Source organism: Nicotiana sylvestris, chromosome 12 (genome assembly GCF_000393655.2).
Source record: "Nicotiana sylvestris chromosome 12, ASM39365v2, whole genome shotgun sequence".
NCBI classification, from domain to species: Eukaryota; Viridiplantae; Streptophyta; class Magnoliopsida; order Solanales; family Solanaceae; genus Nicotiana; species Nicotiana sylvestris.
Window position 1 is genome coordinate 125,290,993 of NC_091068.1, and position 17,638 is coordinate 125,308,630.

The following is a 17,638-nucleotide window of genomic DNA, read 5'->3' on the forward strand; positions in this document are numbered from 1 at the left end:
TCCAATTCTTCATCATTATATTATCTCGAAGGCTCGAAATCACAGTCGAGTTTCATCCCTCGAGGTCCATCGACGCTCGACCTCGAGACTGTATGGGACCAACGGTTATGGAAAGAGAGTGGGGAGTTCCCAAGGTGTGAAGCTAGAGCCGACAAAATTTATCAGGCTAGTTTGAGCCCGTACCATAGCATTAGCTAAGTGTCTCATCCACATATCTTTGTAATAAATGCACTTGTACCATGTTCGAATTCCCCTCTTTTATAAAGGGGATCCTTGTCACTTTGTAAATATCGGTTGCTGCATACTAAATACAAAAGACTCAAGAACATTCTCTCTGCTCTCTAACATATTCTCTTGATCTTATTACCTTATTTATTGCTCGTATTTATTGTGATTCTATTCATTGTTCATCATTTATTGCTTATTATTGGCCATAAAGAACCGTCATTGATTTATTTGTAACTGTTAGCCTTCTTCGACCACCCTCGATAGCTCACAGCCGAGCATCATATTCGACCCCGAGGCCCTTGAATAGGTGAGCTCGAGGCCCCGATCGACAGCGCTTCGGTTTGATTAATATCTCGTTTTAAGCTATTATCTCGTTTCTAAGTCTTTCACATAGCATCAACTGCCTAACAACGAGCATAAAAATAGATCATGTATTTTTAGAACTACTAAATAAATTTAATTGTTATTACCATTTTTACGGTAAACAGTTTGGAGCCCACCGTGGGGCTAAAAATAATAGTGATTATTTTCTTGCTGGTTTTACTACACAACGCAAGTTATCTTTCACACTTTTACTTACCCAAGATCTTTTGATTTCAGGTAAAAATGTCCGACTTAGTAAACAACAATCTCGAGAACCACACAGAGAATGGTGTGGATGTTCCAAGTGTTGGTGTACCACCACTAAACCCTGAGAATGCACCAGAACCAATTTCCGTGGACATAGTCTCACGCGACGCCCAACACGTCGACATAAGTTCCCATACTAATAGGAGCGTGCACCAAGGAGACCAAAAAGAGGCTCAGAAAATCCCGGCTACGGAAGAACGGGAGGTTAGCCTTTACGTTATTTTTGAAATGTTGCAGGCACAACAGCTGACTATTGCTCAGCTGCAAAGTCATCAGAAAACTCCCAGCACTGGGGACGGATCCCTGGGCCGAGTAGATACCAGAGAGGTCAAGCGACAACGGGTCGGTAGCCGACCCCGCCATCGTAAATATGCTCGAGGACCTCACAAAGAGGATTGAATCGGGTGAAAAGAAGATAGAAGCCAACGATAAAAACATCGAGACCTACAACTCCAGGGTCGACCAAACTCCGGGCGCACCCTCGATCCTAAATGGTGTGGATTGAAGAAGTTCATACAAAGGCCATTCCCAGAGGAAGCGGCTCCAAAACTCATTCCAAAGAAGTTCAGGATGCCAGACCTTCAAAAATACAACGGGACTTCAGACCCCAATAAGCACGTTACCGCTTACACTTGCGCAGTGAAGGGCAATGACATAAAGGACAATGAGATCGAGTCCGTCTTACTAAAGAAGTTCGGGGAAACACTCTCGAAGGGGGCCGTGATGTGGTATCACAACCTAGCTCCCAACTCTATAGATTCATTTGCCATACTGGCAGATTCTTTCATAAAGGCACATGCTAGTGCCATCAAGGTAGCAACCAAGAAATCCGACGTCTTCAAGATTAAGCAGAGGGAGAATGACATGTTGCGAGAGTTCGTATCTCACTTTCAAATGGAACGAATGGAACTACCACCAATCTCCGACGACTGGGCAGTGTAGGCCTTCACTTAAGGTCTGAGTGAACGAAGCTCGGTGGCTTCAAAATAGCTGAAACATAACCTAGTCGAATACCCCGCCGTGACCTGGTCGGATGTTCACAATCGATATCAATCAAAAATCAGGGCTGAGGACGACCAACTGGGAGCCCCCTCGGGCTCGGTATACCCAAGCAGGCTTTTGCCGAAGGAGCCAAAGTCAAACAAAGAAAGGTACCAGCCATACACCGACATAGGAGAAATGCCAGGCGTAACATACCCCGCAATGACCGAAGGATGGACCGAGGTCAAAACCCCCCGGGATTCGTCAACAGAGCTAGATTCGACAGTAACACGGGGCCAGTAGAGGCACCTCGCTTGTTAGAGTACAACTTCAACATAAATGTATCAGACATCGTGTTCGCCATTAGTAAAATCAGAGACGCTAGGTGGGCCAGGCCTATACAATCAGATCCTTCACAAAGAAATCATAACTTAGTTTGTAAGTTTCACAACACAAACGGTCACAGGATCGAGGATTGCCACCAGCTCCGAGAGAAAGTAGCCATACTACTCAATAAAGGTCACCTCCGAGAATTACTCAGCGATTGGGCTAAAAATCAGTTTCGGGAAAGAGAAGCGGCCAAGAAGAACGAAATGAATAAGCCACAACACGTCATCCACATGATCTTGGGAGGCATCGATGCCCCATAAGAGTCCATGATGAGAAGAACAAAAATGTCCATCACCAGAGAAAAGCGAACTCGGTATTACATACCCGAGGATGCCCTCACATTCAGCGACGAGGACATCGAGATCTTGTCTCAGCCCACAACGGCGCATTGGTAATCTCTTTTCTTGTGAATACATTTCAGATTAAACGTGTACTTATGGATCCAGGCAGCTCGACCAACATTATCAGGTCGTGGATGGTAGAGCAGCTCGGGCTGCTTGACCAAATCGTACCCGCCTCTTGAATCCTTAATGGATTCAACATGGCGAGCGAAACAACAAAAGAGGAAATCACCCTTCCAGTCAACGTGGCCAGCATAATCCAAAATGCCAAATTCCATGTCATCGAGGGAGACATGAGGTACAACGCCTTGCTCGGAAGGCCGTGGATACACTGCATGAGAGTAGTACCTTCCACCCTCCATAAGATAATGAAATTCCCCACAAAGTATGGGATTAAGACCGTCTACGGGGAACAACATGCGGCGAAAGAATTGTTCGCAGTACACGATGTAGCCCCGACAGCGGCACCCCCACCCTCGAGGGAGTAGAAGGATAAGCAAACAGTAAAATAACAATAAGAAACTATACTCCCAGCTATCTTGATCAAACAAAGTAGGGGACCGTACCGCGTCCTCGTCACAAGGAACTAAAACATATCAGGGCTCGAAACATCGCTAGCGCATCGTACGCTAAGGTATGATCGTTTCCTTTCTTTTTTAATTATATTCTACACTGACCCGAGTGAAGGTACCTGATCGAAACGGCCAAAGCACTCTCCAACTCGAAGGCCTTAGGTTTCAAAAGCATGAGTTGCACTCTTTTTCTTTGACCGATTTTTTATCCCGAAAAGGGTTTTATCGGCATGGTTTTTAACGAGGCAACATCTATATACTACCTAAGGAAGATCCAACAAGTATTCACGGCTTCTTTTGCAATCAACCTCAAATACTGGGGGCCATCCCCAGGGAAGGTCACCCACTCGGAGATACTAAGCTACGTCAAGTGGGGGCTCGATAGAAAAGTTATGTACCGGGCCAAACAGTCGCACGAACTGTGTCTGCATAGAACAACCAAGCCCGCAACAGCAAAAACATGTATACTTGTACCAAGTAATCAAAGAATACTTCCCAAAAGCATTTTGCATTTCTATGAAGCTTGATATTTTTGCAAAAAATGGCTCAAAAGCCGAAAAGGCGCCCTGTACACTCGGGGACTGGCGTCAACAACTCGAAACAATGCGACCCCCAGGTCGGAGGTCCTAACTCGTAAGCCCTCGATGAGGCAACAACGAGATCACAAAACAACTCCAGAGCAAAAAACGTTCCGAAAACTCGGGGACTGGCGTTAGAAACTCAAAGACCACATGACCTCCGGGTCGGGAACTCCGAAATCTTAAGCCCTCAATGAGGCAGCACCAAGTTCACAAGTAACGAATTCCAAGCTGAGAAACCCTTGACGAGTCGGGGACTTCCGTCAAGCACCGCCTCCATCGGCTTATCAAAACATGAGGTCGTAAGGCCACATGCGGGAAGCCTCGGTCTTGTAAGACCTACATAAGGCAACAACAATATCTGTAAGACCTCAAGCAAGGCATGAACAATACTTGTACCAAGTATCCAAAACTGTAAGACCTTAAAGGAATGTAAAGCTTGTAAGACCTTACTAAAGGCATAAACCCGACCTCAAAGTTTCGGCTATATATCAAACTAGTAAGACCCGTAAAAAGGCATACCCTCAATATAAATGCTGAAACTACTTCACTCGGGACTTAAAGGCTCCGACTGAACACAAATGACTCCGGTCACAAGGCTATACCAACCAAACTAATGTGACTCAGGGACGCCCGACTGTCGCTATAAATCACAGGCCTTCAATTACTCTGAATATACTTCGGAAAGAACCGGTTAAACAGGTTACCCTCGATATAGGCAAAAGAGCTTTGACCATGTCAGCTCCTAAACACTGGCTTTGAGATACTCAGCCTTCGAGACAAACCTCCCGAGGTGCTTGATCATCGCCATATAAAGACTCACAATTGAGGTTTTTTATTAAACTGTCGAAGAGTCAGGCAAACACTATTTCAAAAAATCCTTATCGAGGGAAAAATAAAGCCTACATAAAAGGTCGCATCGTCCCAAGGTGTAAGAGCCACTGTTGCCAGCCCACATATATAAAAGGTCGCATCGACCCAAGGCATAAGAGCCACAATCGCCAGCCTACACATATAAAAGGTCGTACCAACCCGACGTGTAAGAGCCTAAGAGCCAGCTTGCAATTCAAAAACTTGAGGGTCGAATGAGTTTGAGTCGTAACCTGATTCGGAGACCGAACCCAAAATAGTTAACTAAATATGGCTAAGGGCAAAGGTGTAAGAGCCACTGTCGCCAGCCCACATATATAAAAGGTCGTACCGACCCAACGCATAAGAGCCTAAGGGCTAGCTTGCAATTTAAAAACTTGAGGGTCGAATGAGCTCGAGAAGTAACCCGATTCGGAGACTGAACCCAAAACAGTTAACTAAATATGCCTAAGGGCAAAGGCGTAAGATCCATTGTCGCCAGCCCACATACACTAAAAGGTCGCATCGACCAAAAGCATAAAAGCCATTGTCGCCAGCCCACATACACTAAAAGGTCGCATCGACCAAAAGCGTAAAAGCCACTATCGTCAGCCTGAAAATTTGACAACTTGAGGGTAAAATAATCTCAAATCAATGCCCGACTTCGGGACTGAGCCCAAAACAGGTTGCCTAAATACGCCTAAGAGCAAAAGCGCCTAAGAGCCTACGGGCCAGCCCAATAAGCCTCAAGGCCATACAGTGAATCTAAGAATTCCCCTCAACTCAAAGACCAGTTCATATAGCTAAAATCAAGGCAAAAAGAACTGCAGGAGAAACGAAACCATGAGATTTCCTCCTTATACATACGTGCGGAATAATACAAGCTCCATTTACAAACATGATTTGAAAATGCTATATACAGGATCGGAAAGCGAAACCTACATCCCCCTGGGGTATATGAACCGTTGGCCTCATCTTGGCTATCCTCGGCGTCGGACAGAAATAACCGAGCACCACGCTCATCCGTCCTTGCCTGTGCCAACTCTTTCGAGAGGACAAATCCCCGAGCACGGATCTCCTCAAGGGTTTTCCTCAAAGACTTACTTCGGGCATATTCTTTACTCCTATCTTCGTGGTCAAGGTTCTTTCTCAGCTTAACTTGAGCACCGTCAACATCCTTCAAATGGACTGCCACTTTCTGGTTAGCCTTAGTTCGGTTCGTTACGGCTTCAACCTGGGCATCCACAGCCTCGACTTTTATCTTCAAGAGCTTAGTCTCGAGCTTCGTAATCATATCTATTCGAACCAAGCTATTATTATGAGCTAAGCGAAGTTGAACCTCAAGGGCGGAAGCCTTAGCCAGAACACCTTCTCCATCGAAGCCTGGGGGTCCGCCTGAGCCTTTAACTCATCATACTTGCGCTTGTCTCGGCCAACCTCGTCCCGAAGGCGCTCCAAGCCCTCCGCCTTTTCTACAACTAAAATAAATGGAACGTTAGCCTTAGGAGCTAGAAGGAGAAACACACTTTCGTTCGGAACAAAAACTACCTGCACCTTTAAGTAGCTCTCATAATTCAAGCTCACACTCGCCTCATACCGTAAGTATGCTACCTCGACTTCCCTTTTATCACAAAGGAGCCTCAGGGATTTCTCCTCATCCAGAGCTTTCTTCAGCCTAGCCTAATGATGAAGCATCTCTGACTTAAGCTTGTCGAAGGCCTACAGAAGAAAACTCAGTAAGGAAGGGAAGGTGCGAAACTCGAAAGGCCTGTGCCAAAAACTCACCACAGAATGAAGCCATTGTGCTTCCTCGAAGGCTGAATGCACATATGCTAACCTAGCTCCCTCAACTTCGAAAGAGTCGACCCTGGCTGAGGCACGATCGCTCGGCGCATGCAACCCTGGATTTTGGGTATCCCTCGAACTACCTTCGATGGAAAAAGAAGATGGTAGTGGAGTAGAAACCACTTTTCCGAAACCAGGAATCGCAGGCGCGGCAGGTTCAGTCAATACTTCCACTCCAGGCCCCCGATTCAGGTTTGCCTTGTTTTGAGCACCGTCGCCCTGCAAAGGTATCTCTTGCTTATTGTTATCATTATTTAGCCCGGAAGCTAGCGATTCTTCTTCCCCCCAAGGGGACGCGACCTCGTCTCGGAAGACTCCCCGATGCCTATAATAACTAGGTTAGCACGCAGAAAGAGAAAATGCTCTTTCAACTAAAAGAAGGGAACAGAACGTATGACGCATACCGTGGTGTTTCGCCTCAAACCTACCCTTAGATAAAGCTCGCCACTTACGCTCATCATAAGTCGAGTGGATCATCAACTTCCGAACCCAATCCGGCAGGTTGAGAATCTCGCCCGGCATTTACGAGATTGCTACGGAAAAAGAAAAGAAAACGCATTTATGAAGTTGGCCTTTGCCATAAACAAAACTAAGAAGGCATGAGTGTATCACTTACGTGTATAATTCCATTCTTTAGGGAATGGCATAAACTCCACGGGGATAATATCAACGGTCCGTACTTGGACGAATAGGCTCATCCACTCCTGATCTCCACCTTCTTCATCATCAACGACGAAAGGTGCGGTCAACCGGCATCGTAAGGTTAGCAGGCCTCGATGATGAAAAGACCGGTACAACCTGACAAGATGGCTAAGCATAAATTCAAGCCCTGCCTTCTCCACAAAGAACCTCATCATCAATACTATCCGCCAAAATGACGGGTGAATCTGCGCCAAGGTAACCTGGTATTTTTGACAGAAGTCAAGCACAACCCCACCAATGGGGCCTAGCATGAAAAGATACATGAAAACATTCAGAAACCCCTCGACACAGTCCGTAATACTCTCATCCGGGGAGGGTGCCTGCAGTACTACCTTTTCCCCCCATCCATAGTCTTTCCTCACAGACTCGAGGCGTCCCTCTCCTATCAAAGAAGTCATCTTCAAGGTATGCTCCCATTGGTCCAGAGCGTCGGGGCATTTTTCTGGGGGAAAGTCCCCTCCCAAAGCAAAACGCCTTGAGCCAACAAGGTAAGAATCGGAGGTTGAACTCTCTCCTCCCTGCCGAACAGATCCTGGAGTAGGAGTCATGACTACATCAAAATTAAGGAGCTGGAGCAGGAACATAGGCCAAAGCGTCAATGCTGAAATTATGAAAGGCCTAACGCAGGAAAAAAGGGTACCTTACCAAAATGGTGGAATCCCCAAAAGCGCGGAAGCAACCCTGTATATGGAAAAAGCGGCGACGATCCGCCTATCTCAGAGGCCGATTAAACTGATGGCCAAAATCACTTTGGGAAGATGTGCTGGCAAAATCGCCTCGGTCGTTTTACAGCCGTATCGTCCATTTGACGAACGCCATATGACATTTTGAGGTCGGAGACCCCCGCACCAAACAAATCCTGAGATGGTACCCGATCTCGAAGACCTCCTCCAAAAAGAAGTTAGGCTCCAGGAAGCCTTTGGCATCATCGCCAGTCCCGAGATGGTACCCGATCTCGAGGACCTCCTCCAAAAAGAAGTTAGGCTCCAAGAAACCTTTGGCATCATCGCCAGTACCGAGATGGTACCCGATCTCAAGGACCTCCTCCAAAAAGAAGTTAGGCTCCAAGAAGCCTTTGGCATCATCGCCAGTCCTGAGATGGTACTCGATCTCGAGTACCTCCTCCAAAAAGAAGTTAGGCTCCAGAAAACCATTGGCATCATCGCCAGTCCCGAGATGTTTACCAATGTGGGCTTAAAACTCCACTCATGTGGGCTTGGCCTCGGGGTACCATCTAAACCCGGGCAGTCCCTCATCCGGGATATATCTATAAATGCCTTAAGGTTATCTACCCTAAGTTCAAGACAAGTTTCCAAATGGCCCGAGTTTGAGCGAACCTCCACTCGGGGACTGTTCTCGAAAGCCTAAAGGCAGTCTCTATTCCCGAGTTCCGAGCAAGTCCCCCCTCGAGGATTATCGCGGGGTCTAAAGGCTAAGTCTCAATTTGGGGGTTCGAAGCCCTACTTTTATTCAACTCGAAGTCAGGGTCCCGACGACCCGATGTTATCAGTCCAACCCGGGCTTGGTATAAGGGATGACAAAGGGTTATGAAGGGAGCCATGTTAACCAATTAAAGGACAAAAAAATACTCACACCTGGGCTCGATATTTGCACCAACTGATGGAGTCATGCACTCAGAATCTACACATGCACAAATAAAGGGAAAAATAGTATACATCAGAGACAAATTAAAGAAGCAATCTTTTCATTCATAAACATTCGATTACAAAAGCCCACGAGGGGTCCTTACATATGATTACAAAAGCCCATGAGGGGTCCTTACACAGAAACAAGGAAGCAAAAAGGTACATATGCATGAAAATCCTAGAGTCTAATCTATTCTCGAGGGTTCATCTTCGGCGTCAGTATCTTCTACCACCACCTCCTCGGGGGTCTCATCTCGGTCCCCCAGAATGGTATCTCCGAGGGTGAAGATGAAGAAGAGGAAAGTGATGGAGGAGAGGAAAGTGACGCAGAAGAAGCAGAAGGGGATGAAGAAGTGGCTGGGTGAAAAATCTGGCTAGTATGGGTCTCGCCAGTACCACCATTATAAAGCCACTTCTTGAGATGTCACACCGGTGCGGGGTGCAACAGTTAGTAGATAGTACCACCTCACTCCACGGAAATCAAGAGAAGTGAGGCGCCGCATCGGGTAGGCGGGGGAGGTGAGCAGCGATGTAGAGTCCGACCACCCCCCTGAGCAGCGGTGTAGAGTCCGAACATTTCCATGAGTTAGAGGGAATCGACCTACCTATCTCCTCATCTCGAGCCAACAATGACAGCAGTAACAACATCAATGATAATAACAACATCAACGAGTTGATGTGATCTCTCTCGGTAGGAAAAATCCCAAGGAAAGGGCCATGGCATGGCCGATGAGAACGCCGCCATTTAACCTTAAGGCCATGGGCCTCAAACATGGTGGGTAACAATGGAGGAGGATGGTGAGAAAAAATGAAGGAAAGATATTGGAAGGCACTTGAATAAAAAGTTTGTTCCAGGAGTGTCACGACCCAAATTAGGATCTTGACCGACACTTAGGAGCAAGTGCTCCCAAGTAAGCCTCATCGGTATTTTACAGAAAATCAGACAAAGTTTTCCCTGTTTTTAGACTATCCCAAAATTTTTCCCTATCTCAAATCAATAACCAAACATCCTAATAGAAATTCAATTGACAACGACTTTATTAATTAACCAAAATAAATATCTACCTTTAATAGTCCACCCATTAACAACTAGAAATACTACTTTATCTCCAAATTTGATAAGAATGGGCGATACTCAACATAAGTCTATAATAACGAAGAAATACTCAAGACACTAAAAGAATGACCATGGAGTGACTCTAAGAGTTCAAAGAAAAGAGTATAACAATAAATAAAATTTCCGCCCACACGAACAAGTGCGAGGCGCACCAAGAACTATCAACATGTGCGCTTTAATCAACGAAATCCTCGCCCGCATCAACTGCTGTCTCTGTAAAAAAAATAAGCAGAGAATGAGTCGCTAGCTCAGTGAGTAATAACACTTAACCACAACCATTTTTATTGGGGACAGGTCAGAAAACATGCTAGTATCTCAAACAGCAAATAACATAAAAATGCCCTTTCAGAAACAATAAATAATTTTTTCAGTCTCATCATGCTTTTGTTGTAGTATAATACAATTAATAGTTCAGTAATAAGCTCGATAACCACTATATAATATCAGTATTCACATTTGGGAGGTTTCAATGAACGGATTATGTAATTGGTATAACTGTGGACTTCTTCGCAAAAAGTTAAATATAACGGTAGTCCTACTCGAGGGAAACCGGTAACGGTATGCTAGTTCTACCTTCCCACTAGCGAGGGATATAACTGTACTCTGTAATCGGTAAATACAGGGTGCACCAGGTCTAACGAACCCGTCTTTAGCTACGGGATCCTTCAAAGTCTACTACCATTTATACTTGTCTCTGTATCCGTATGTACTCATAGGAAAATATTTAAAACAATATAGGGCATTTAGGTTCTTATCAAATCGTGTAATTTCATTTCTATAACAGTAAATTCAAGTAACGGTAAAGCATATCTAGTGACAACAAGAATATTTAAAACAACAGTAATCATGTCAAATAACTATTTCGGTATCATATCGAGTAAAAGACTTATCCCACATGCAATTCAAAATAGTCGGTAACATACTCATATTAAAATCATGTGTAAATCATGCAAGTTGTGAAAACCAAAATTGTAGTAAGATTATTACTCACCGTACTCGTGCCGAAATACCAAATGCTTCCCCTCGAGCAATTCGTACAAATTCCTCCAATCAATCTATAATTACATAATATCGATCTCATGTTAATTTTCTTATTTAGATAATTCATAGCTAATTTCGAATACCCAATCATCGGGGTTCATGTTTGAGTCTTAATTTGTGGATTTATATTTAATCATAGAACTAGTCCATAATTCTATCAATTTCAAACTATTTAGTATAATTTATTCCTCTAAAATTAGATCTATCAGTGCTTAAACCAAACCTTTATAGCCTTGTTATCTCCATAGTAATTGTATATTTATTTTTATATAAGAGAAAGTTGATATTGAATTCTTTTGTACTACATGAAATTACATAGATACAGTGAAATAATTAAACAGATGAGGAGAAGAAGGTTAACCTTTTGAGTCGAATGAGAGCTTAAATACTTTTAATTTCAACTCTCAATTATTCTTAAGGCCTTTGCCCAAAGCTTTCTTCTTATTCTTCTTCTTCTTCTTCTTCTTCTTCTTCTTCTTCTTCTTCTTCTTCTTTTTTCTGCTTGTTTTTCTGTTTTGCCGTTTCGAAGCTTTCTACTTCGTTTTCCTAAGAAGGGTGCCTGTTAACCCTTTTCAACTCTTTTGTTGGCAGAAGTTGTAATGGACCCTTTTGGTCCTTTATTTTAAATTCCTCTTTTTTTTCCTTTTTTTGTTTTGTTTATTTAGGTAGTTCTTTTTTTATTTATATTTTTATTTATATTTTTTATAGTTAGTTTCTTCTTATTATTATTATTATTATGCTAATGACCAATACACCCTAATAAAATATAGGGTATTACATCTTCCCCACCTTATGAAATTCGGTCTCCCAATTTAACTCAAGTACATACCTGTAGACTGAAACAAATGGAGGTACTTCGCTTGCATATTTTTTTCTACTTTCCAAGTGGCTTCTTCAACTGTATGATTTCTCTATAAGACTTTCACGAACACGATTTCTTTTGAGCGTAGTTTTCTTATTTGTCTATCAACAATAGCCATTGGCTCATCTTCGTAAGACAACTTCTCATCGAGCGGTGTAGTCGGTGCTTCAATCACCTGAGATGAGTCTGATATACATTTTCTTAGCATTGAGACGTGAAACACTGGATGAATAAAGGACAACTCAGGAGGAAAAGCCAAACGATAAGCCACCGCTCCCACTCGGTCTAGTATCTCATACGGTCCTATAAACCTGGGGCTCAACTTGCCTCTTTTCCCAAACCGCATCACACCTTTCATAGGAGAGACTCGTAGGAACACTTTGTCCCCAATTGTGAACACTAAATCTCTTCTTCTCTTATCAGCATAAGACTTTTGTCTACTTTGAGCTGTAAGCAATCTCTATCTGATCAATTGGACCTTGTCCATAGCTTCTTGTACTAGGTCGAGTCCCAATAAGTTAGTCTCACCAGCTTCAAACCATCCGATAGGAGAACGACATTTTCTACCATACAATGCTTCGTACGGTGCCATTGGAATACTAGAATGGAAGCTATTGTTGTAAACAAATTCAGCCAAAGGTAGATAAGTGTCCCAACTACCTCCAAACTCAAGAATACAAGCTCTCAACATATCCTCCAAGATCTGTATAGTACGTTCAGACTGCCCGTGTATCTATGGATGAAATGTAGTACTAAGATCTACTCGTTTACCCAATGCTTCTTGAAAAGATTCCCAAAATCGTGAAGTGAACTGTGATCCTCTATCAGAGATGATGGATACTGGAACTTCGTGAAGTCAGACAATTTCGTTCATAAATATCTGTGCATACCTCACTCCACCATATGTAGTCTTCACTGGCAAAAAGTGTGTTGATTTCGTCAGTCCATCTACAATCACCCGTATAGAGTCATAACCTCTAAGAGTTCGTGGTAGACCGATGACAAAATCTATAGTAATTCTTTCCCATTTCCACTCTAGAATCTCAATTTGTTGTAGTAGTCCTGCGGGTTACTGATGCTCAGCCTTGACCTGCTGACAAGTCAAACAACTAGAAACAAAGTTAGCAACATCTTTCTTCATACCTTCCCACCAATAAAATTGCTTCAGGTCATGGTACATTTTTGTGGATCCAGGATGTATGGTGTATTTAGAGTTGTGGGCTTCTTTAAGAATAGAATGTCTCAACCCATATACGTCTGCTACACATAGCCTGTCCCCCATTCGAAGCACACCATCACTTTCAACAATCATATCTTTGCTTTTACCCGCTAAGGTCTCATCTCTGTATTTGCATAATCATCCATCCTCATATTGGTGGCCTTAATACGCTCAACTAATGAAGACTTGACCTGCGCACAAGACAATAATGCCTCTGAATTTCCGACACTAATCTGATACCTGTATCTTCTAGTCTCTGAATATCTTTGGCCAAAAGTCTCTTTGCAGGGGCTATATGTGCCAAACTCCCTATAGATTTTCTACTCAATGCATCAGCCACCACATTGGCTTTTACAGGATGATACAAAATAGAACAATTATAGTCTTTGCATCCAATGACGCTGCCAAAGATTTAGATCTCTCTGCTGAAAGATATACTTCAGACTTTTATGGTCTGTATAAATCTCACAAGTTTCGCCATATAGATAATGTCTCCAAATGCTTAGAGCAAATACCACTGCAGCCATCTCCAAATCATGTGTAGGGTAGTTTTGCTCGTGCTTTTTCAATTGTATCAAAGCATAAGCAATAATGCGACCATTTTGCATGAGAAAACATCCTAATCCCACCCTCGAGGCATTACAAAATACTGAAAATTCTCCAGAACCTGATGGTAAAGCTAATATTGGTGTAGTTGTCAAACACGTTTTGAGTTTCTGAAAGCTTTGCTCACATTCCTCCGTCCACTGAAACTTTGTATTTTTCTATGTTAGCTTGGTCAATGGCGCTGCTATTCTGGAGAATTCCTGCACAAAACGCCTATAATAACCTGCTAAGCCTAAAAAGCTATGAATTTCTGTAGGAGAAGTAGGCCTGGGCCATTTCAGCACAGCTTCTGTCTTCTTAGGATCTACCATAATTCCATCTTTGGAAACAACATGCCCTAGAAATAATACCTAGTCTAGCTAAAATTTGCACTTCGACAACTTAGCATAAAGCCACTGTTCTCTCAATGTCTGCAATACAGTCCTGAGATGATCCTCGTGTTCTCCTTGGCTACGAGAATATATCAGGATATCATCAATAAATACTATTACAAATCTATCCAGAAACAGCTTGAACACCCTATTCATTAAATCCATAAATGCCGTTGGAGCATTAGTTAGTCCGAAAGGCATCACAAGAGACTCATAGTGTCCGTATCGAGTTCTGAAAGCAGTCTTAGAAATATCTTCGTCTTTGATTCTAAGTTGATGATAACCAGAACAGAGGTCAATCTTTGAAAAGTGGGCAGCTCCTTGTAAACTGATCAAACATGCCATCTATACGAGGCAAAAGATATTTATTGCATATTGTTATCTTGTTCAACTGCCTATAGTCAATGCACATTCTTAGGGATCCGTCTTTCTTCTTTACGAACAGTACTGATGCACCCCATAGTGATACACTAGGTCTAATAAAACCTTTATCTAACAAATCCTGTAACTATTGTTGTAGCTCCCTCAACTCTGTCGGTGCCATTCGATATAGGGGTGTCGATATGGGCTGCGTTTCAAGTAGCAAATCAATACCAAAGTCTATTTCTCGTACTGGAGGCAATCCTGGTAAATCTTCAGGAAATACATCAGAAAATTCACTCACTACTGATACATTTTCTATACTAACTGTTTCCTTTCTTGTGTCATTTACAATATCTAAGAGACCCAAGCAACCTTTCTTCAGAAGTCGTTGAGCCTTCATAAAAGATATAATTTTTCAAGTCTCTGGAACCTGACTCCCTCTTAGAATAAAACTGGGCTCATTTGGTATCTCAAACTTTACTATCTTTGCATGACAATTGACTATAGCATAGCAAGAAGATAACCAATCCATTCCCATCAGCATGTCAAAGTCAATCATATCAAGTACAATAAGGTCAGCTAGAGTATCTCTATCCTCAACCCGAATCTGACAAGCATGATACACGTATTCAGCTAACAGAGACTCTCCAACAGGAGTAGCAACTAGAAAAGGATCATTCAATAGCTCAGGCTATCTACTAAACCTTAAAGCAAAGTACGAGGACTCATAGGAGGGAGTAGATCCTGGATCAATCAACGCAAGTGCATCAAATGAACAGACAGAAAGAATACCTGTAACTACAACATTCGAGGCCTGAGCATCCTATCTAGTAAATGTAAAAACTCTCGCCTGACCTCCACCAGCATTCCCTTGTCCTTGATTCATAGTAGCACGGTCTCTAGCACCTCGACCTCTATTTCCTGTACCTATAGCACCTGAAGTATTACGAGCAGTCTGAGTCGGTGCAACTGACTAAATAGAAGCCTGTTGAAATTCGGAGGCTGAGGGCAATCCCTCAAGTGATGTCCCAACTGGCCACACCGAAAGCACTCTCCAGTTAGAACACGACATTGGCTCAAATGTGATCTACCACAGGTCTGGCAAACTGGAGTAGTGGCATATATATGCCCAGAATTACAATGTCCAGAAGATGATTGACCCCTATTACCTTGTCTGTATTGTGATCTGTATGTGGACTGTGAAGATATGTGTGTCCCTATCTGAGAACCCTGTTGTTGTTGTTGTCCCTGATTACCCACTCTTCTATTTTCACTAAAACCGCCACTAAAAGCCCCTCCTGTCTTAGCCTTCTTACGTAAATCACTAGCTGCACGCTCATTACGTCCCTTATTTTCAATATTTCTAGCAAGGTCAACTACATTAGAGTAGGATAAAGTCTTCATCTGTGGGGCTACTACAGTGTATAGATCTCTGACCTCGAGCTTCTTCGGTAGGCACTAAATAAGGAGCATATATAGCCAACTTATAAAACTTAGTGTTATATGTTGACACATCCATATCTGGAGTCTGAACCAATCTTTCAAAGTCTCTAGCATATTTTTGCATTAGGCTGTCGGGAAGGAAATGATTCTTGAACAACTTAGTGAACTCGTCCCATGTCAGTGGTGCTGCTCTTGCTGGCCTTCCTAGCAATACAGTTTCATGCCATGTGTTGGCCATATCCTCTAGTTTGTATGTTGCGAGCTCCACGACTCTCTCACTAGAACATCCAAGAACAATGCCTTGAGTGTCCCATCCAAAAAATTTGAGGATCTGCTGAATTATCGGAACCTGTGAATTTTGGTGATTTCAATTTCAGGAACTCTTGTAGTGATACTTTCTTATTCCCGAAAATCTGGGTCTGTGCAGGTGCTTGTGTCCGTAAAGTAGCATGAGGAGCTGAACTTCCTCCCTGAGTAGGCACAAATGCCTCTAACATATTCAATAACCTTGCCACTACATCTGCAGGTAAGGCAACATTAGGTACAACATTTGGCATTGGTGGTAGAGCATTCTGAACTCCATGCCTTTGCACTTGATCTGGCATAACAATTTGGGGTTGACCCATGTTCCCAACTTCAAATTGAGGAGCAGTCTGTCTTTTAGTTTGATGAACCCTAACTTGACCGCCACCCCGGTAGTACCACGTCCAGCAGATGAGGGTATGCGTGTCCTAGCTATCTGCAAAAGAAATATTCCAAAGTCAATTTCAAGTTATCTCAACGCATGATCAAAGAATGAAAGAAGGGAAAACATTCGTAAATGTTCAGTAGCCTCAAGATCATAAGTATGGGCGCCTACATACCCATTAACAAGACTCTACTAAACATTGCTCCATGACTCGGGACTTAAAGCCTAAGCTCTGATACCAACTTTGTCACGACCCAATTTAGGATCGTGACCGGCGCTTAGGAGCAAATGCTCCCAAGTAAGCCTCATCGATATTTTACAGAAAATCGAACAGAGTTTCTCCTATTTTTGGACTATCCCAAAAAATTTCCCTGTCTCAAATCAGCAACCAAACATCTTAATAGAAATTCAATTGACAACGACTTTATCAATTAACCAAAATAAATATCTACCTTTAATAGTCCACCCACTAACAACTAGAAATACTACTTTATCTCCAAATTTGATAAGAATGGGCGATATTCAACATAAGTCTATAATAACAAAGAAATACTCAAGACACCAAAAGAATGATCATGGAGAGACTCTAAGAGTTCAAAGAAAAGAGTATAACAATAAATAAAATCTCCGTCCACGCGAACAAGTGCGAGGCTCACCAAGTATCAACCTGTGCGCTCTAATCAACGAAATTCTCGCCCGAGTCAACTGATGTCTCTATAAAAAAATTAGCGGAGAATGAGTCGCTAGCTCAGTGAGTAATAACACTTAACCACAACCGTTTTTATTGGGGACAGGTCAGAAAACATGCTAGTATCTCAAACAGAAAATAACATAAAAATGTCATTTCAGAAACAATAAATAATTTTCAGTCTCATCATGCTTTTGTTGTAGTATAATACAATTAATAGTTCAGTAATAAGCTCGATAACCACTGTATAATATTAATATTCACATTTGGAAGGTTTTAATGAACGGATCATGTAATCGGTATAACTGTGGACTTCTTTGAAAGATGTCAAATATAACGGTAGTCCCTACTCGAGGGAAATCGGTTACGGTATGCTAGTTCTACCTTCCCACTAGCGAGGGCTATAACTTTACTCTGTAATCGGTAAATACAAGGTGCACCAGGTCTAACGAACCCGCCGTTAGCTACGAGATCCTTC

At 42.8% G+C, this 17,638-nt stretch overlaps 1 protein-coding gene across 1 annotated transcript; it reads right to left on the reverse strand.

Moving 5' to 3' along the window:
• Positions 1 to 14,486: 14,486 nt before the first annotated feature.
• Positions 14,487 to 16,410, reverse strand: LOC138883681 (uncharacterized). The gene is made up of 6 exons (XM_070164382.1): positions 16,180 to 16,410; positions 15,779 to 16,133; positions 15,511 to 15,717; positions 15,197 to 15,277; positions 14,823 to 15,004; positions 14,487 to 14,735 (listed from the first exon to the last, which is right to left on the reverse strand). Exons 1-6 carry the CDS (start codon positions 16,408 to 16,410, stop codon positions 14,487 to 14,489), a joined length of 1,305 nt encoding a protein of 434 aa, XP_070020483.1.
• Between the last annotated feature and the right edge of the window lie 1,228 nt (positions 16,411 to 17,638).